Here is a 21,685-nt window from a genome sequence, read left to right as displayed (position 1 = left end):
GACCATCTAGTGGATCCAGAAATCCCAACTGTGTCAAAAACACCAAAACCCATCCCCAAAGCCCACTTTACACACTCAGAACACCCCAAATTCACAAAACCCAAAAAACTGACAAAAGCAAATACACAGAAATTCAATGGAACAGGGATGAGATTCAGAGCACCAACCTTGAAGGTGAAATCTTTGGTGTGATTGAAAGCGCTTGTCCTCACCGATAGAAGCCTCGTCCCCAAGATCCGATAACTCCACAGCTTTCGTCCCGCAGAACTCTATTCGCAAATCGCAGAGAGCTTGAAGACGATGACTCGGGTTTGAAGTTTTCACAAAGTGTCAAATCTCGCTAAAGTTCCCCCCCCTTTTATGTCAACATCAACGCGTTCTAAGCCGTCCGCTAAAAAACGACATCACACACCAGCCGTACACGTGTCACAAGTCTCCACTTACTCTCCGGATTAACCGAGGCGTCGCCTCGGTTACGAAATCCATAATTACTATCATTAATTGCGAGAAGACGGCCAGGCTTAGGAGACAAGCCTCCGCACGCTAACCCTCTACGGGTTGGTCACGTGTCAACCACCACCAGACGAAGCGTCTGGTGGAAGTAACCACTTGGGATGAGTTCACCAACCGTCCGAAGCCTCCCCTGGGCGAATCCATGCCAGCGGAACTTCTCCCTTGCCATCCTGCAAGCTGGGCATCTTCCGCTACGCACCTCTAGCGGAACCCCTTTTTCAGCTTGCTAGCTGCGTACTTTGTTCAGCACTATCGCTCAACAAAATACCGCCAGGCACGTCTACCGGACGCTGCTTCCTGCTACATTCAGCGGGGGGATATCCGCCAACGGCGAATCCCGAGGCCACGCCTCACTCTGACAACGTGCGTACTTTGTTCAGCACTATCGCTCAACAAAATACCGCCAGGCACGTCTACCGGACGCTGCTTCCTGCTATATTCAGCGGGGGGATATCCGCCAACGGCGAATCCCGAGGCCACGCCTTACTGACAACGACCGCCACGCGGCGTTACCGTCAGACCATCCCTACGGGACACGGGGACTTGTCAATAGTCTACGACGGCCCTGATCAGGCACGTTGACCCCCGTCATTTGGCTACTAAAGATTGGGCTCGCTACCCAACACCCTCTGCTCCGTGCAACTCTCCCTCAACAAACAATTTGCCGACCATCCGGAGGTCTATCTTAGACGGGGAGTGGGGGACTCCCTGGGGGGCCTAGCAGGGGCCCACCCGAAAGGGTATAAAGCGTTTGCTCAGTAAAACCAACGGTTGACAACGCACTGACGCTAATTATGCTCTTGCAAGTCTAGCGGAAGAAAACGCTTCAAACCGCCGAACAACTCCCCAACCAAGATTGCCCTCCTTGACTGGGGACTTGGGGGACTTGTACATACATGTACATTTGCAAGCATAATTAGCTCTAATGGGCTACGCTCATTGTACCGCCAAAGGTACTAATTCCAACCAAAGGAATGACATGCAGACACACCGCCAGGCGGGCTACAGCCCCAACGTCGGACCACCTCCAGATCGCCGCCGACGCGCCGCCACGCGCCGCGCCAAGATGGCATCAGAAGCTTCTGAAACTGGGAACTGAAGCATATCAGTCCCACATCGAAAACAAAGAGAAGATCAACCTCTTCCTCACCTATAAAAGGTCCTCTCCTCTCTCCTCATTAATTACGCATTCAATACTTACCTACTGTTACTTTGTCAACATAAATACATTGACTAACTTAGGCATCGGAGAGTTGAAGACCGCCCAACGCGGTCTCCCTCTGACGCCCTTTGTATTTTATTTGACAGGTAGCGGAAGCTTTGAGAACCTCGCAAGTATCGATCCGCCCATCGGATCAGCGTTAACGAAGGTTCAGCTACCGCCGAACCTTTAGGCATTAACAAGAAATTTTTGATTAGCTTCTCATCTATACTAATCAAATGGGTAAATTGTTGATGTGAAAGTCTTTCTGTCATATTTTGTGAGGTTAGTCCTTTGAACATATGTACTCAAGTGAAGATAGAAGTGCATAGAATTTAGGGTCTAGTCTGATTATACTATTCTGTTATCTTTTGTGAGGTTGGTCTTATTCTTTCTTTTCTGGTATCTTGTCAGTAGTTTCTTCATAGGAATTTGAAATATAGTCTTCTGGATGTGTGCCCTGATATACTCATTGTCATGTTCTTTTCTCTTTAACATTTTCTTTTGCAGTTAAATGCTGATAAAAGCCCTTTCCAGCTAACCTTTGTTGGTTGTTTTCAGGGCAACTAAGGAATTGAGGGTAGAACATGATAATTTGGATTTTCGTGAGATGAAATTATTGCGGAGATGAAACACTTATTATTATTAGTATTGTTATATTTTTTTTGAGAATATAAAATGAAACACTTTGAGTTTGTATAATTGAGGGTATGAGGTGGAATTATGTAGATGAAACATGTATTATTATTATTATTTTTTTTTGAGAATATGAGATGATACACTTCAGATTTATATTGCTTTTGAAATTATGTAGCATGACAATTACCTCCATAGAGATTAAATGCTAAAGAAAATATCATTCATTAGATTAACATGCATTTACATAAGTAGCTTTTTTCATTAGTTTTGAATTCTTAAATTCAAATCCTCATGATTCAATTGTTATCCAAACAAATGAATTTAAAATCTTAGGATTTCAATTACTCAGATTTAAAATACAAAAAATTTGAAATCAAAATCCAAATCCAAATTTCATTTCCAAATGGGGCCCTATGTAATTGTGCCCCAAAACTATAGAAATTGCCTTGTCTTCCACATTATTTTATTACCTTTAATCTATTTTTTCTTTCTTTCTATAAAACTATGCTTTGAGAAGAAAATGACAATTTGAGGCTTGAAATGTGGAGAATTAGAGCAAAGAGAAGAAGTCATGAATTTTGAGCGAAAGACGCAAATCGGATTTTCCGGCAACTTTTTCTGGCCAACTTTTCTAGCGATTTGCCACTCATGGAGGACCCTTTGTCTAGCCAAGGAGAACCATGGTTATGAGAATCTCCCACCATGTGAAATTCAAACTTCTCCTTACACCTTGTAATTTTGTCACCATGTGGTGTAAGGGCATCTCTTACACATATTGGGACCAAAGAGACATAGCTGATCAAAAATAGGCCAATGATCTTATCTTCATGATTCTTAAACTCCATTCCATCATCTCTATCTAGACCCATTTTCTCTGTGGAGAACACACCACAATTTTCCACCATTACAACCACTATTTCCACCATTACTCAATACCACAACTCACCTTAGAGACTCAAAATTTCACCATTCTCACCAATATCAAGAGCTTGGAGCAAGGAGAAGGAGTTGACTACCAACACATTATGATCTTGGAGACCCATCTCCACTACCTCTTCCGGCATCATCAATAGTTACTCTTTACTCCATATCTCTTTATGTATTTGATGTTTAATGGAGTGTTAAAGTTTGTGTATCTAGCTATGAGTGAGTAGTGAACTACTTGGGACTAGATTTAAAAGCCCTAGTCAAACTTGCTTGTATTGATATTTTTGTTTATAAATTGATGCAAAGTCATGTTGTTATCCTCAAATGCTAATTCAATAGTTGAATGCATTACTTGGACTTAATCAATTTGAGTCAAACAGAGGAGAGGGAGTCGGGTTGAGGTCGGGTTATCGGAAACAGATCAGGTTCTAAAATCGGGTTGAGGTTTCAAAGACAGTCTGTTTGAATTTTGGCTAGAAATGGAAAATTTCCATTAAGAGAACTATTTATAGGGAAAGTTTCAATTAGAGGAACTATTTGTAGGGAAAGTTTCCCGAAATAGTAACTCATGCTTCTCATGTCATAACTTGTTCATATAGACTCAAATTTTGACGTTCTTTACGTATACGAACTCGATTTAACATGTGCTACAACTTCTATGAATAAAGTTTTCTAAAATAGTAAGTTGGAGAAAAATCAAGTTTTAGGGTCCCTTAAATGGTAAAATGAAAATTCAAAAAGGAAAACTTATCGTTTACCGTCAATATAATGGATAAAGGATAAATTAGGTATAGAGTGTAACACTCATTCTCTTAAATGAGCATTTTCTCTTCAATCTCATGTCTCTACATGCTTAATCTGGGATGTACTACTTGATTCGTGATGAATCGGCCTTTATGGATAATCTATAGTCCTAATAGATCATCTTATGGCTAGGAATATAATTTAGGCATTAAATAGTCGTAGGGTATGTGTCTAGAATTATAACTTAATTATAATCTTGTCCCTATGACTTAAGGTTCTGGAACTTGTTCAGACGAAACAAATCTTTCTAAAATCTCCATTAGGTCACACATTCGATTGACTGAAAATATCACTTGCCATTGGTGTCAATTTCTTGATAATGGATTGTCATTTAAGTTCCAATCATATTTTACCACATCGATTATCTTTCAGGTTTTTTCTCGTGGTATAATGATATCTGGGTCTTCGATGGAAGGTTAAAGACTAGCCGTGATGGAAGGTTAGTGATCAATTGGGATGATGGTGGAGTCTACATGGTAGGTTGGTAAAAATGAGTCCGGTAAAATTCAAATATGGTATGGAATGAATTTATGTGGCCTATACCTTTTTGGCGATTAAAGGTTATTGGAGGTACGCCTAATATGGTACCAACTCGTCCAGGAAGACAAGTGGACAATTCTCGTTTTGTATTCAAGATATTGTTTTGGTATTATGTAACCGATTGAATTTTCTATTTTCCTTTAAAAAAAAAGGAAAAAAAAAGGGGAAATTACTGGTCACTCCCTCAACTTTTGGGGCGTCGACAGTTCAGTCCCTGCTATTCTAATTTTAACATATTACTCCTCGCACTTCCAAATTTCGCCCAATTGAGTCTAAAGTGACTATTTTACCCCTCACTTCCTCTTTTTTTTTTTTTTTCCTCTCCGCTCTCTCTCTCTCTCTCTCTCGGTCTCTCTGTAATCTCCTCATCCTCTTCTTTTTCAAGCCTGATATGGCAACAATATTAACCCACAAGTTTCGTAAATACAGGATGCCAGGATGACTCTCTAATCCAAAGCCTTGTTGCTTTTCGAATTGCTATCACCAGCAACACAACACAAATCCCAATTCTGGAGATGGTGGTGGGATTAAGGTGAGTTCCCGATCACCACCTATATCGTCACCATTGCCGCAAACACCACCTGCACATCCCTCAGATCCTTACCTTCACCACCACCAAAATCCTCACAAAACCCACAAATCCAAACACCCAAAACAGCAATTCCACATTTCACAAAACTCACAAAACCCCAATTCTTTCTCTGAAACCCAAAATTACCCGAAAACAATCAATCCGAAGCACTGAGATTAATAAAGCAATCCCAATCCTCAGCATCGGCTCGCCGGCCTCCATCACCAACTCCCCCTCGCCGCCGTCGCCGACCACCTGCCAGTCCACAAAGTCCTCCATCGTCGCCTCCAGCAACTTCTCGATCACGACCTATCACCCCCTTAACGCTGTGCGCCGATATCCTCGCGGCAACGGGGATCAAGGCTATCCGCGTGGACTTCCCGGATCACTGAACCATCGGCGAGGAGACTCTGGTTTTTGGGTTTCCTGAGATTTTCGCAATCTAATCGCCGAAGGAATTTAGGGAAGAGAAGGAATGGGTGGTATTTATGGTGGCCTGAAAAAGAGAAGAAAAGGCTTTTGATGAGCTAGGTGTTTGGGTAAAGGAACAAGAGGAAGAAAAGATTGCAGCAGAGAGAGAGAGAGAGCTTGGTGGTGGTGGTTATGGTCAGTTTTGATCTTGCGACTGAACTGGTCCCAAATTGGCTACTCTCTTTGTTTATAGGAGAGGGGGGAGAGAGAGAGAGAGAGAGAGAGAGAAGCAGAAAAAGTAATAAAGAAAAGAGATTGAAGAATTAAAAAAAAAAAAAAAAGGTGAGGGGTAAAATAGTCACTTTGGACCAAATTGGGCGAAATTTGAAAGTGCAAGGAGTAATCTGTTAAAATTGGAATGACAGGGACTGAACTGTCGACGCCCCAAAAGTTGAGGGAGTGACCAGTAATTTCCCAAAAAAAAAAAAAAAACAAAAAAATTATTATTTTTTTCCTCGAAAAAAGAAATTCTAAAACCCTATGAATGGCAACGAAACAGGTTAAACCCAACCCAGGCGGGTGTAGGCAACTGAGAGCCATTTTTCAGAGCTTCAGTGTTGAGAAATGGCGGGGCCGTTGCTTCGCTCTCTCTGGTCCTCTACGCGTAACACTCTCTCCTCTTCCTCCTCCAAACCCTACCTTCGTCCCTCCGCACTCGCCCGCACCTTCTCGGCGGCCACCGCGGCCACCGATGCTACTCTACAGAGGAGCAGCCTGCTCGACCCGGCCCGCCTCCGCAACGTGGCGGTCATAGCGCACGTTGACCACGGCAAGACCACCCTCATGGACCGCCTCCTTCGCCAGTGCGGCGCCGACATCCCCCACGAACGCGCCATGGATTCCATCAGCCTCGAGCGCGAGCGCGGCATCACTATCGCCTCCAAGGTCGGTCCCTCCCTCTCTTTCTATCCAAAAATGTGTTGCGATTTCGAATCTCAGGACCTGTTTGGTTCATCAGAAAATTAAAAATGGATTAAATCAGTCTTACTTTTTGTTCACTAGATTCTTGTTTAGCTGATTAATATGGATGATTTTAGCTGTGGTTGGATCAATAATCATTGAGTAAGCTTGTAGGTTACGTCGGTTTTCTGGAAGGAGAATGAGCTAAACATGGTTGATACGCCTGGACATGCAGACTTTGGTGGTGAAGTATGCCACTAGACTGACTCATTTAGTATTCATTTTCAATTCGGTGCGAATTTTATGGATTTTGAGTAATGATTTCAGTGGTTTGTCTGCAATGGATGGATATAGGTTGAGCGGGTTGTCGGTATGGTTGAGGGGGCAGTTTTAGTTGTTGATGCCGGGGAAGGTCCGCTTGCACAGACCAAGTTTGTGCTTGCCAAAGCCTTAAAATATGGGCTGCGTCCTATTCTTCTTCTAAACAAAGTAGATCGGCCTGCAGGTACTTATTCTCGTCTTCAATTTGCAAAATGTGCAAGTCAAACAATTGCATGAATAATATGATGGTGGAAAAGACTAATTAGTTTTCCTGTTTGCCCAAATTAATTTAGCTCCAGCATGCTGGTTGAATTCCTTGAGTTGAGGAAGAGTTTGGCATTTAAAAAAATTCTTATTAGCTGACATGAGCAAAATGCATCGAGTAATAAATGAATTAATAATGTCTCTAAGTACATGTAGGTTATAGTGGATCTGTTATTATAACTATATCAGTTAGTTGAAGAGTAACAGAAATCATAATTTTAAATCTTTAATAGTCAAGTCTTGTCTTTCTGTTCCATCCATGTCTTGCCAGTGAGCTGTGGTTTGGTTATTTGGAAAAATCGACACCTGTGGAGATCACTGAATCTCACCGGCATCATGGGTTGGGTGGTTAAAATATCATCTTTTCTACTAAATAAAATGTCTTGAAATTGTTTCACACATTTCTAATGAACTTAGCATTTCCAAGTAACTGAGCCATCCAAAATTTTAGTCTGATTTGGGTTGGTCAGGTTCGTCCAACCAAATTCCACCCCAGCACTAATTCTGAATTTATGGTATGTGAACATTTGTGAAACAACAGACATATTGATGGTATAAGAAAGAAAATCTGTGGCTAATTTTATCAGTTGCTTCCTTAAAGGCGCCCACCCCCCCGCCCACTATATGTATGTGTGCATGCATTTTTATGTAGATTATTTTTTAAGTTCTTGGTTATTTTTTATGCAGTTTCTGAGGAGATGTGCGATGAAGTTGAGAGTCTGGTATTTGATCTTTTTGCAAATCTCGGTGCTACAGGTGTGAAAGTATAAGAAGTAGAATTGACTTTACCACTTAATCTGTTGATTTTCACTCGCCCAACTCCTATCTAGGTTAGATAAAAAAACTAAAACACTGATTCTTATTTTTTGACTAGAGGAGCAGCTGGATTTTCCTGTGCTATATGCTTCTGCTAAAGAAGGATGGGCCTCGGCTACTTTCACTAAAGAACCTCCTGCTGATTCAAGAAACATGTCGCAGCTGCTTGATGCTATTATCAGACATGTTCCCCCACCAAGTGCAAACGTTGAGGCACCTTTCCAGATGCTGGTTGGTATTCAACTATTAAAGAGTCTCTGTTTGCATTTTATTTCTCCCTGTTGCCCCTCCATTTATGCACTTGGCATATTTAGGTCAAGTGGATATTGTTTACATGGTTTTGCTAGTTTGTTAGTTCAATTTCTATCTCAATTGATGGTGCAGTCTTTGGAAAATTTTGTTTGCATATATCAAATGATATGCATATTTTCAGTTTCTGACTGAGGCTTGGGCATTCTAACCAAGATCCTATGTGCTACTTATTACCGCATCACATTGAGTGTTGGTGCAAGATCCTATTTGCAATAAGTGCTAGACAGTGTAGTTTACTTTTCTTTCTCTTCCCAGACTGACCACATAGGAAATCGAAAGGATTTTTCTAAATATTTTTATTTTAATAAAAATTATTCTGTGATATACTTAGTGATACAGTCTCCAAGTATTGTTGGAATCTTGAAAGGAACAAGGCTATATAAAGTCTTCAGAAGGTTTACTTTATTTTTATCATTTAGTATGTAATTCAGGATTCAGTTTTGGAAAATTTGTTATGAACCTGGGCTTATGTATTTTAGGTCTTGGTCAAGTTAAAGTCTTTCCATTTTTCATAAATCCAGAAGTCTTTTTATCTCACTTTTCTCCTATGCTGCATCACTTTTATCTATTTTGTTGTAGGCGATGCTGTTTTGGGGTACTTTGATTTCTATCATTGTAGCATTCTGTGGCTATAGAAACGGTCTAACTTCTTTTAAGCTTGTTAAATAATCCATTGTCTAATTTTACGTATTCAATACAATTGCAAGTTGACAACTAGCCAAGCCAAAAGCATGCATTACAACTAAATGACTAAATGTTAATTTGTCTTCTTTTCTGCTCATTATCTTTGAGGGCCGTAGTGTGGGGAAAATTAAATAGCATGTATTGAAATTATTTTAAGGTTTCCATGATGGAAAAGGACTTCTACCTTGGGCGAATATTGACTGGACGGGTTTCTTCTGGCTGTGTTCGCGTTGGTGATAGAGTTCATGGGCTTCGTAACAAAGATTCTGGAGTTGAGAAAATTGAAGAAGGGAAGGTACATGGTTCTATATTTGCCTCAAAATCCTGGTTCTCACCTCTGTACTGCCGTATTGTGTATATGGGATGGGTCAGTTAAATTGACTTGCCTAAGATGGCTTTTTAAAGGTTTTTCCATTGGAACCCTTCGAGTACATCTTTCTCATCTTGCTGAAGAATTATTCTTTATTCTTTATATTTTTTTATAATTTTATATCACATTTTATTTTTAACTAGATCATAGTGAGCCTTGTAGCTATACTTTTCTCAAACTAAGATGAAACATACAATTTTTGAAGCATCTACTGCACTCAGAGAAGAAAATTCATTTAGATGTAGTACCAAGGTGTGGTTGAAAATCCTTCTCATGAGCACAATACCAACACCACATGAAGGATTATATGTGAACGTTATTTTACTTGAATAGAAGGCCTGTTTTGCTTTAAGGAATGTTTAGAAAATTAAAGAACTATAGGATGCTCGACATAAACCTATCTGCATCCACATTTTTTTTTTATGAGAATCAAACTTGAGCTATAATCTTTTACATTATTAACAGGAATAAATCAGAATGCTAAACTTTTAAAGTTTCTTCTAAGTATTTTTTTTTTCTTTTCTTTTTGCTATTTTATCTTCTTTTACATGGAGTGTGACTAGTAACAGGAGAGCTGCTTATTCTTGTAGGTTGTGAAACTGATGAAAAAGAAGGGAACAAATATGGTTCTCATTGACAGTGCTGGAGCTGGTGACATAATATCAATGGCTGGGTTAGCAAGTCCATCTATTGGCCATACAGTCACTAGCGTTGAGGTGTGTTGGTGTAATTTATAAATTTCTATTTGAATTAGCTTTAGCCTTTCTTATCTTCTTTATTTTAGTTTCTTTCTCTTTTTTTCCACGTAAAAAAGATTGTATTCTAAAATACATAAATAACAATTACCAATTTTAATTGGATATTATGGATACAGGCCTTCCTGCTTTGAAGGCTTGGGGTGCCTACAAAGTTTTCTGGCTCTTAAGGTTTTCAGCTCTTGATACATGCATTCCTGGTAGTGGTTGTTGGCATTTAAGTTGATTCTCTTTTAACCCAGTTTGTTCAAAACCGCTGCTAGTTGATATTAGGAAATTATAGATGGTTATATATATATATATATATATATATATATATATATATATATATATAGGACAAGTCTTGCGCCTCGTTTTGAATTTTAATATTTCCATTTTCGGGAAAATGGCTTGAGACTCCCAATGGGGAGAGTATGCTATGGCATGTTGTGTGGAAATGGCTTTGTGAAAGCTTAATATCTTTGTGGTATGCTGTAATCAGAAGCAAGCATGGCTCACATGAAAATGGGTGTGATGCTAAGCAGGTTATCGAAGGATTGAGTAGAAGACTTTAGAGTTTCTGCTGGAATGAGACTGTTTTGGCAGTCTTTTGAAATTGTAGTTGGTAATGGGGGAAGAGTGAGATTTTGGGAAGACTTCTTGGGTTTGGGCTGATCCTTGAACCAATGTTTCCAGGACCGTTGAGATTATTGGGCTTGAGTATCCACAACATAACAATAGAAAAATGAGCAATACCAAGTGCTTTTTCTTGTGGCTGTGAGCTGGGTTTTTGGTTTTAGAAGAAACTTAAATGATGAGGAGTTAAGAAACTTAAATGGCTGTGGCTGTGAGCTGGGTAATCACAGCAATTTGCTTCAATGAGAAGGTCAAGTTGCTGTTTTTCTTCTCCCCACTGGTGTGTCATGTATAGTTGCTTTACGTGTTGTGGGAGAAGTTGTTTATGAAGGTCAGGGTGAGTGGGGAGATTCCAGTCAGGTGTCTTACTCTATTAAGTGCATGATATCGTGGTTTTGGCAAAGGAAAGAAACCAAAATTCTTCGGGGGTTCATTGTGTTAGCTGTTGTTTCGGTGCTATGGATGGAAAATAGAGGAATTTTAAAGATTAGAGAGATACAAGGGTTCTGATGCAGTATACTCACTGCCTACAAACCAGGATCAACAAACTCTAAAGTTTGAACCTATAACACACATGGATAACTATGACATAGGAATTACTCCCAGGCTTCTCACCCAAAACTAGGCTTCACACCAATCCCATCACAGGAAAAACTCAGAAATACTCTGATAATTTTTTATTCATCTTGACATGCCTGGGCATTTGGCAGTTACACTTATTTATACTTGAGCAGATAGCTCACATTAACTAGCATTAAAGAATCATTTATAGTAAGACTCTTAGACTTCCCAAACCTGAAGGATGAAAGACTTAATAAAGGAAGCTTTAAAACTCCTAAACTGAAACATAAAATTTGAAAAGACACCAGACTTAAAGGCTTCTAGAATCAGATCATTAATCTCTCCCTCAAAAGCTGCAGTAATTATTTTGAGAGCAATTAATCAAGCCATATGGAAAGGAATGATTAGGTGCTCTCCTTTTCCATTTCTTTCGCTCATAACCTTAAAGGTTTCACTATGATGTCCTCATCATGGTCTGACAAAATAAGAAAAGAGGTACAACGAGGCGACGATCAATTAAATGGTCTCAACCTCCTAGTGTCAAAATGAAACTAAGTGTCGTCGGAATTATTTTCCGGCGGCAACATAGTGGGAAAGCTGTGATTTTAGTAATTATGCTTCGTTGTAATGAAGTTATCTTTCCGGTATGTCACCGCTATGTCAAAGCAAATGGAGTAGCTAGTAGTGCACTCCTTGCTAATTGGTGCTTGTTAGAATACATGTATTTTGTAGAGACTCCTGATATTATTTCAGGAAATTCTCTAGATGCTTATTGTAATAAGGGGTTTAGGCTCAAAGTCCCCCTTGTATTCAGTTTCATTAATCAAGGCTTAAGGGTAGCCGCACAAGCCCTTTATTTTCAAAAAAAAAGAAAAGAGGTACAAGGGTGGATGAGCTTTGGGATAGCAGGATCATGAGCTTTTTTATTTATTATTATTATTATTATTATTATTATTATTATTATTATTTTCGTAATTTTTAAAAGGACTTCTATCTACTTCTTAGTAATTTCTCCATAGATCCTATGTCTTTCTTGCCTCTATCTTAAACCTCTGGTGCACTTGCTTTCCACATAATTCAGACTTGTGTCTTGGTTCTTTGTTTCTTGAACTGTGGCTGGGCTTCGGTTACTTCTAAACTCAAAGTTTTCTCTTTCACAGCTTTTCTTAGGGACTGGAAGGGGGGCAGTTCACTAATTTGTCTGGATTTCAAATTTCTCTTTTTTGGTTTGTTTGTTTTGTTTTGTTTTTTCTGTTTTTTGTTCTAGGTGGTTTCTTGTTTTCTGAGCTTGTTGAGGGTAAAGCTTTCTGTTTCCATGAGTTCTCTTATTCTCTCTTTATTTTTAGTATTAAAGTCTTTATCTCTTTATTTTTAATTTTTTAATTTTTTTCAAATTTGTTTGTTATTCAACTTTAGTTTATTTATGTAGCTAAGACTGTCTTTAAAAAACGCAGAACATATAGAATACTGTGGAATTCCTATTTTTCCATGAAACCTTAGCATCATTCTATTTAATTAACAGTGTATTTCACAGGTACAGTTGTTTGAAACCTGACTTTTCGTCATGTCTGATAGGTAATGACTGCATTACCAACCGTTGAGTTGGATCCACCAACTATTTCCATGACTTTTGGTGTAAATGACTCTCCATTAGCTGGCCGTGATGGTAGCCATGTAAGTCATGATTATTTGTTGTTGCAATCAGTTATTATATACACACACACAATGTATATGTACAGAGACACAGAGTGACAGACAGGCACACATATAATATTATAGTACTGTTATCATCCTTCTCCATGTGTTCATTTAGCTGTTTACTTTTCACCGTGATAAACTTGGGCACTTCATTTGTCACTTTTGGTTTAAGAACCTACATAATTGGTGCACATTATATAATTGTAAAAAGAGGCACAAGCATGATAGAGATATGCCAGTTTGTATTGTAATCCATTCTTGTTGTCTATGTGCTGTCATTGCTTTGACAAAGTAAGCTATTCCGGTCTTACTTATGATCCTGTTTTGATTCACATATCTATCAACTTCAAATATATAATTTTAATTGATCTTGAATAATATCTGGATCCTACTTGAAATATTTTGTATCAGTCCCATGCCAAGGTATGCAAAGCTATGCTTTAGTCTGCCAACACGGCAACACAGTTGACCTTCTCAAGAAAAGATTTATAGTGATAACTATTCATGTTGTGCTCTATTTAACATGTCCATACTGCCCATATGTTCCTTTAGGTAGTTTTATGCTATAATTGAGGATTAAAACTTTTCTTCAAGATAATTTAAGGGTTGCAAGAACAGGGTTCACCTGTGAACCACCCTACATTATCTGACATATGGTGATGTATTTGTAGCTGACCGGAGGAAAGATCGGGGATCGGCTATCAGCTGAAGCAGAAACAAATCTTGCTATTAATGTCCTCCCAGGCTTATCAGAGTCATTTGAAGTTCAGGGGAGGGGAGAACTGCAACTCGGTTGGTTCCTCATAAGTTTGCAATTATATTCTCAGTATCTGGTTTACTTATAAAAGACTACAGAGCAACCAACTACATAGGCAGTGCTTAGGCTTTTAATTGACAGTGTTCTCATCCACTTGCATCTTTACATTTCATTGGCACTTGGGTTTAAACATATTGAAGGGGTTCTCATCCACTGGCATCTTTACATTTCATTGGCACTTGGGTTTAAACATATTCTGAATGCAATTTTCATGTTGCGTAAAACAGGGATATTAATTGAGAATATGAGGCGTGAAGGCTTTGAGCTCTCTGTGTCACCACCCAAAGTCATGTGAGTTTTGACCATGCTTATGCGACAACTGGTTGATCTATTGCTAGTGCAATTCTGACCTTTATATATATACAGAGTTCCCACTTCCCAGTTTTAAAGATTTATTCTCCCTCTTTCTCTCTTATTTCTATTTTTTTTTTTTAAAGGATCATTCTTAGTTAGATTTGTATGGAGACATAATCAAAAGTAACTGCCCATATATGGTAAAATAATAGGGAATGGGGGCTCTTCAATCCTAATTACTAAAGATCCTTTAAACAACTCATTTGAAACTCAACCATTTCTGTTCCAATTAAGTCATTTTGACTATTGTCTAAAATCTTGTTTCTCGTTCGAAAAATAAAATTAAAGCTGTAGTTGTATGCAATTGGTTTTTAATGTATAGTATGTGTACATGTGTATATGCGCACAGACATTGCTCATTGTACAATTACTCGTCTCTATTTATTTGGAATACACTTTTGAACGGTGGAGCAATTTTCCTGTACTGAATCAGGTATAAAACAGAGAATGGTCAAAGGCTCGAGCCAATTGAAGAAGTTACTATAGAGGCAAGAAGTGCAGATGTTAATTTGTCTTAACTTTTTTTCTTCAACACACAAAGACTTATGTATGAAGCTTCTGTTTCAGGTAAATGAAGACCATGTGGGGTTAGTTATGGAAGCCTTATCTCATAGGCGAGCTGAGGTTCTTGACATGGGTCCTGTTCCAGGAAATGATGGCAGGACTAGATTGTCTTTGACATGTCCATCCAGGTTTGCTTATTCTGTTAACATCAATTCTGTTTTGCTGCCTCTTTCAATCTATGTTAGTTTGATGTCCAAACATAATGAGGTCATTTTACTCGACTGTATGATAAAATTTAGCAATATATATATATATATATATATATATATATATATATATATATATATATATATATATATATATATAATACCATAATGTCAGAACAAAGATCAGCATGCTCATTGGGTCTTTGACGACCTCTTACCATTGTGGCACAGTCAACATCACATTGCATCTGGGTTCTAAATAAAGAGTGAATAATCTTCTAGCATTTCCAAGTGCGGTCAATTAGTTTTATTTCTCGCTTGCATTTACCATCTTATATCGTGCCTTCTCTTGAAGACAATTTCATCTATTTTACTTGACACTCTAATTCCAAATTGTTTTCTGTGATTATATTAAGATTAAACTTGAAAAATATAATCAGTTTTCTTTTTGTTGTTTTTTTTTTCAGGGGACTGGTTGGTTACAGAAGTGTATTTAGCAGTGCCACGCGTGGAACTGGGTTTATGCATCGTGCTTTCTTAAGTATGATATGCCTCATCTCTTCCCCTTCACTTGCTTGTTATTTTGGTTTTCCTTTCTTTATGAATATATCCATCCTTATTATATTTTGGTTTCTTAGATTTAACAAAGTAGCTGTCCAGGCCTAGACCCTTCTTCATATACTGACATGTGTGTTTGAACTTTGGATCTATGCGTAGTCATGACATATGTATTACTATACTGTAGGAGCATATAGATATCTGCATCTAATTGATTATAACATAAAATTTGTAGGAGAATTTATTTTATGATTCTTTTGTTTTAAACTTTGAAATGTGAAATTATAAAACTCATGCTGGCTCAGGTGTGATATTATAAACTTTGTGTTATTTTATATAGTTACTTTCTCCAACCTTCTTCCTAGACTGCAGGATGTTTATTGTAATCTTAGTGGTGGTTGATATTATCCAATCTTTCTCACAGATAAATAGAGTAGTCTCTCGCAAATGGGATTTGGGCCCAAGGGCCAAATGATGACTCCTACTGTAGATGTCAGTGGTATTTTGTTATTTTTTAAAGCCAAACATAAAAATTAAAAAACAGGTGGGGTGATTAGTAAAGGTACTTGGTTCTTAATCTAAAAAGGAAGAACAGAAGGAAATTAGAATATACAGTAGGGTTTTCCTGTGGGCTTGTATTCCATTTTTGGCTGAGAATCTACAGCTTTTCATTAGTGAAAGAACAATTCTTAGGTTCACCCCTAGGGTGAATGAGCATATTCACCCCTAGGGTGAATGAGCATATTCACCCCTATTGTCGATTAACATACTTTTATTTAATAAATTTATAATCCAACGGTCCATATCTTAAATTAGCCTTTAAAGATCATCTCTGTAAAAAATCAATCGAATCAGAAATCGTTTAATTATCTAATTGAATCAAACAAATGGATGGTTCTAACAACACTTACTACTATTATGATGAACCGTCCATGTATTTCATAGAAATGAATAACTGAAAGGTCTTCAATTTGATTGATTTTTTACAAAGCTAATCTTTGTATTACGTTATACAAAATGAATGGTTGGATTAGAAAATTATAAAGTTATTATGCGTTAATCGACAATGGGGGTGAATATGCTCATTCACCCTAGGAGTGAACCTAAGAATTGTTCTTAGTGAAAGAAAGAGCAAAAGGAGAGTAACGCAAACATATGCTAGAGGAAAACTTGATGAAAATGTTTTCAAGAAAGGTCAGATGTGTGTCATGTAACGAATTTACACAAAATTAGAGGGAAATGAAGGTATGCCCACATTGGCCCATTTTGCAATATTTCACACCCCGATTAACAACTTAAGTACTTACAGTGAATTAATTGATACAGAGCTCATAGTTCAGTTGGAACAATTGTACTAAGCCTTCAAAATGTAATGTATCTTCTGTTAAGCATGGTTTACCATGAGAGTATGGATACAGACTATAGCCCTTTGTCCAGTATGTAGCACGGTTTTATGTTGGTTTTCTACTTTAGTACTTTCCTGGTCATTTACTTTCAAATTACTGGAGTTTCTCTTGTTATTCCAAAACTTCAAAAATACTGTTTACCACACATTGGGAAAAATAATACTAAGAAGTGATAATTTCAAAAATAAAACAACTAGCATATTCTGAATCAAATGCATTGGAGCTCTCCTGCTCTTTCTGCTATTGGGTCTAATATTCCTTTCTGTAATGTTTATCTGTTTTTTATTTTCTCCTACTTGACTATTTATAATATCCCATTCTGTCATGTTTATCTTTTTTTTTTTTTGGGTCCTGCTTGACTATTTATCTTTCATTTCTCTTTATGTATCGTTGTTGCCTTTCTCTATTTTTCTGGCACTGTTATTTTCTTTGGTTACAGTTTTCTCATGCATGTTTTTGTTCTTAACAGCATATGAAAAATTTCGAGGTCCTCTTGGAAATGTGCGGAAAGGGGTTTTGGTACGTCAGCACTTGCCTTTTGATTTATGACAAGCTTTTTATGGACCATCTTTTCTGAGATATGTTTTTATCGTAAACTTCTATTGTATTAGGGAAGGTATCTCTCTCAGTGACAGCTTTGGTAATAGATACATCTCAAGAAAACTCCTTTTTTATTCATAAGATGTACATTTGGTTCATGATTGGTTCATGTTACAAGCCTGACCCAAGAGAAACTATATATCTAATCTTCTGAAAAACAAAAAAAGAAAGATAAAAAATTTAAGTCTCTCAATAGTGTATTTACAGTTGGGTTACAACAGGTGTAGCATTCTGGCCCTTTATTATTTCACTAGCTTTCATTCGCAGCCCTCCAGAAACTCTGGATTTGTCACTTGTTAGAAAGACTAAGAGCATAACCATCATGTACCAATTAATCTGAGGCATAAAATCAAATAAAAAAGTGAAAGAGGAGAAGAAATGAACAAAAATTCCAAACTAAATCTAATTTCACAATGGCCCACGTAATCCTGGAGATTGTGGTAGATATCCAAATGCTTGAACCTAGTGAGAGAGCCTCCACAACGTTAGGGTAATGTATATTTATTTTTCCTCTGGCTAATTCAGTATATTATCTCGGATCAATTATTTTTTTTTGTAACTCTTCTTCAGCAATCTAATAGCTGTTTTAGCTGGTTTACCATCTATTTCACTAACAGTCTCCTACAATGGATTGGCTGGTATTCTGATAATATTTTGCATGCAACCTTCTAGAAGTCAGCTACTTTAATCTTACTTGCCTTTTCAAGATTCAATAACTATCTCTCATGTCCTGTAAAACTGATCTTATATTGTTTTTCAATTGGCGTTCATACTCTATTTCCTTCATTTTCTTATATCTAATGAATGAGCGCACCCCCCCCCCCCCCCCAAAACAAATCCAATGAACTTAATACTTGTATATTTTGTACTTATATCACTAACATATATCTTCTGCTTCATATCACAGGTGTCAATGGGCTATGGTACAATCACATCCTATGCATTAATGAGTTTAGAACCTCGTGGAACTCTATTTGTGACACCTGGTATGGAGGTTAGTGCACATATAATCAGTTGTCCTCTCAGATGTATCGAATAATGATGTTTTTTTTTTTTGGTTGAATTAAATCTTTATTTAGCCTCTAACTATTGGTACTCTGCTGAACTAACATCTTTTCTGACACCAAAGACTTACTTTAGACCGTTAAGGACGGAGAAAGTTCATTTTTATGCAACTTTTGGGGCAAAGTAATTCAAAACCCCCAGAATTTCATTTGGTGTCAAATTCCAATAAGGGGAGAAGTGGAGAACTATAAGTGAGAATAGTAAATGGAATAACAGGGGTTTCCTAAATATATGATTGTTCGGTAGAGTAGGAAAGCAGTAATTTCATCAGAAGAGATCTGGATCCAAGAAAGGTTTAAAATATTGACCATCACAGATATATCGACTCACAAATTTGAGGATATACCGATGGAAATATCAGCAAAGAGGTTTTATGAGTTAAAATAGATAAGCACCCATCTACATACATTCAGTGGTCATCCAAGTCATGTAAACAAAATAGTTCAATTTTATACTTGAACTGCAGTTGCAAATGTCCCTCTTGAACTGCAGTTCCATCTTCATTTCAGTCAAACATTGGTAAAGTATCCATGCATATCTGCTATATCAATCTCTAATTGGCAATAAATGCCGGGAATACTTGCTTCACCCCCCATATCTGCATTGGTGACTAAAAAGGGAACATATTGGCAGATTTCTCAAAACTTTGATCATCCAATTACTGGATAAATGTGGTTTGGTTTGTTGATAAGAGTTTTGCCTTTTGGTTCATTATATGCAGACATATGATGGCATGATTGTTGGTGAACATTCGAGGGAGACGGATCTAGATGTAAGGATATCCTGTGCTCTTCATGATATGAATTATGTTAAGTGTACTGACTGACTATGCAAATACAGGTCAACCCAGTAAGGAACAAAGAACTTACAAATATTCGTTCTGCTGGCAAGGATGAAAATGTGAAACTATCTCCTCCTCGCCTTGTAAGTACAAAACTGATATATGCTTTGTTCTTATTTCATCCAATCTCACCTCTGGATTCCTTTGTTCGTAAATGATATAATTTTGTGCATGGTCATCTAGCATGCATCATATTGTCCTTGTATTTGGGTAGGGAGTTTCCATTACTGTGCATTGAAGATATGGGCTGTCTGGCCTGGCATAATATATCCATCATTAAAGAGGTCTAGTCTGAGTGTCTGACATTAGATGTTATACAATATGGAAATTGTTTATCCAAAGTATATTCACTTGGTATTTAGGCCACTCTTGTGGTAGAATAATTTCATTGTAAGGCCTGGCATGATATTATGGCCAATTTGGCAATAGCAACCTATATACGTTTTCTTGATTTTTATGATCTAAAATGAACTCATATATAATTTGTTTGTTTGAATTAGAGTTTTTTACTTTCAGCTAAGAATTTGTCCATGGATTGTCTTGCATTCACTATTACATATTTTCAGGGGTTGTTTGGTAGCTTTATATTAAAGATATGGTAAGTGTTCCCTGGCACCATGTACTGTCATTAAAGGGGTCAAGTCTTTCCAAGTCGATAGATGTCATACAAGTTGGAGGTGGTTTGTCCTGAAATAATGGCTGGATATTTTTAGGGGGGGGGGGGGGGGGCAAGAACTTTGAATCTGATATTAGCATAATATTTTTTTATTGCATCTCTCGTGAGCTCTTTTAGAATTTTGTAATTTCAACAACAGTAATTTTTTAAGTTTTTAAGAGACGTGTGCTATATTCCAGAGATGAAAAGTATAGAGCATATATCATTTGGGAGTAATAGACTACCATAAATATTAGATAACATAAATGGTCTTTACTTTGTTAAGTACTTACTGATATCTTTACTTTGTCAAGTAGTTACTAATTTCTGAACGCCTTTGGGTGCAGATGACTCTTGAAGAAGCCATAGGGTATGTAGCCTCGGATGAGCTCATTGAGGTATGGTTCCAATGCTAATGATCCCTCCTGATTATGTGTTAGTAAGGTGGTCTGTATGTACATTGTAAAAATTAAAATTATTTGTTGAGGCCTGTCCTTAAACCACAATTTATGAATTCTTTCATACGTTCAATTATTTGTAAGGTCCTTCAAAGATATTAATTGAAGAAAATATGTAAAATTTATTCTACCGCCAAGAGTGTTTAGTGCATACCTGAATCCCTTGAAAGGTGGTTTTTCCTGGATTTCAAAGAATTCCAATACGAAATCATTGCTTTGTGATGAATTTTTGATTGCCTTGTGTATGTGTGTAGGTTACACCGAAGTCCATCCGGTTACGGAAGAAATATCTGGATGTCAACAAGCGTAAAACCATGAGCAAAAGGCAAAACGAATGAATCCCGCTTTTCAAGCAGTTTTGTAACGTTACTAGGTAATACTTGAATGTATAAGAACAGGTAATTATATTACCCACTCAATTTATCCACCTCAATTTTGTCGATGTTTCACTCCGATATATTCTTTTAACAAATGATGATGAGCAAATAAACTTGATGTTGTATTTGGTGAGAAGAAATAATAACAGTGAAATGTTTTATAATTTTCTTACCTGAATGTAACATAACTACAGACCAATGTAATAAGTGTTGGATTAATTAATATAGTCACCTTCAATGGGGTTCCCAAATTTTGGTTATGATCTTATGTTAGCAAACTTGGTATTGGACTTTTCTATCAAGTGGTTTAAGGTTGGTTCACCGGTGCTTTTCATATGTCAAAAATGCTTCTGAATTATCAATGGTGTGTTTGGATTTTCGAAGGAATGTGAATCCTGTAATTGTCATCAACAAAAGCACCATTCAGTAAATAACATTGCAGCATTGATTGTACTACTAAACAAATTCTATCTGACGACATCTGTGGACAATTGCATTTGTAAATTCTTTACTATAATGAACTTCTAAAGCTATCTTTGTTTTGTTTGTTGTTTTTTCCCCCCTTGTATAAGCTAACTTAGATCTGCTCACTCTTGGAAGCTTATTCCTGTATACTGAATTCTTGGTGGCTTTACCATGGAGGTGCATATTCTCATGTATGCTGAGATCTCTCACCTTGAGAGGCCTTTTTATTTTATTTGTTTTATTTTTATAATTTTCTTTTAAAATTCTTCATGACCTTCATTGTTTTAATCAACTTGAAGCTCCTTTTATGCATTGGTTGGTTTGGACTTTGGAAAACTATTTTGGTTTCCTCTCTTGATTCTAAGATGTGCTGTTGTTTCATTGCCATCTGACCAAAAACAGGAAAAAGATGCGTTT

The 21,685-nt window shown here is 37.4% G+C and overlaps 1 protein-coding gene across 1 annotated transcript; it reads left to right on the top strand.

Moving 5' to 3' along the window:
* The first annotated feature begins 6,171 nt into the window (after positions 1 to 6,171).
* On the top strand, positions 6,172 to 20,967 carry LOC133724850 (uncharacterized). Its single transcript, XM_062151730.1, has 19 exons — positions 6,172 to 6,551; positions 6,741 to 6,815; positions 6,921 to 7,071; positions 7,839 to 7,907; positions 8,026 to 8,198; positions 9,121 to 9,258; positions 9,924 to 10,049; positions 12,840 to 12,938; positions 13,634 to 13,754; positions 14,007 to 14,070; positions 14,567 to 14,621; positions 14,701 to 14,825; positions 15,311 to 15,384; positions 17,277 to 17,326; positions 18,315 to 18,401; positions 19,194 to 19,244; positions 19,313 to 19,396; positions 20,316 to 20,366; positions 20,681 to 20,967. The coding sequence occupies exons 1-19, from the start codon at positions 6,231 to 6,233 to the stop codon at positions 20,762 to 20,764; spliced, it is 1,998 nt and encodes a 665-aa protein (XP_062007714.1). The 5' UTR covers positions 6,172 to 6,230; the 3' UTR covers positions 20,765 to 20,967.
* Positions 20,968 to 21,685: the final 718 nt, after the last annotated feature.

This window comes from Rosa rugosa, chromosome 1, assembly GCF_958449725.1.
Source record: "Rosa rugosa chromosome 1, drRosRugo1.1, whole genome shotgun sequence".
Taxonomy (NCBI): Eukaryota; Viridiplantae; Streptophyta; class Magnoliopsida; order Rosales; family Rosaceae; genus Rosa; species Rosa rugosa.
This window is presented reverse-complemented; position numbering and strand designations above follow the sequence as displayed.

What these genes read in the sequence shown, in the direction of transcription:
- LOC133724850 (XM_062151730.1), top strand. Translation starts at nt 6,231, where the DNA reads ATGGCGGGGCCGTTGCTTCGCTCTCTCTGGTCCTCTACGCGTAACACT. An exon ending in AGGCACCTTTCCAGATGCTG is followed by an intron (nt 8,199 to 9,120) that starts GTTGGTATTCAA and finishes AATTATTTTAAG; the next exon opens with GTTTCCATGATGGAAAAGGA. An exon ending in ATACAGTCACTAGCGTTGAG is followed by an intron (nt 10,050 to 12,839) that starts GTGTGTTGGTGT and finishes CATGTCTGATAG; the next exon opens with GTAATGACTGCATTACCAAC.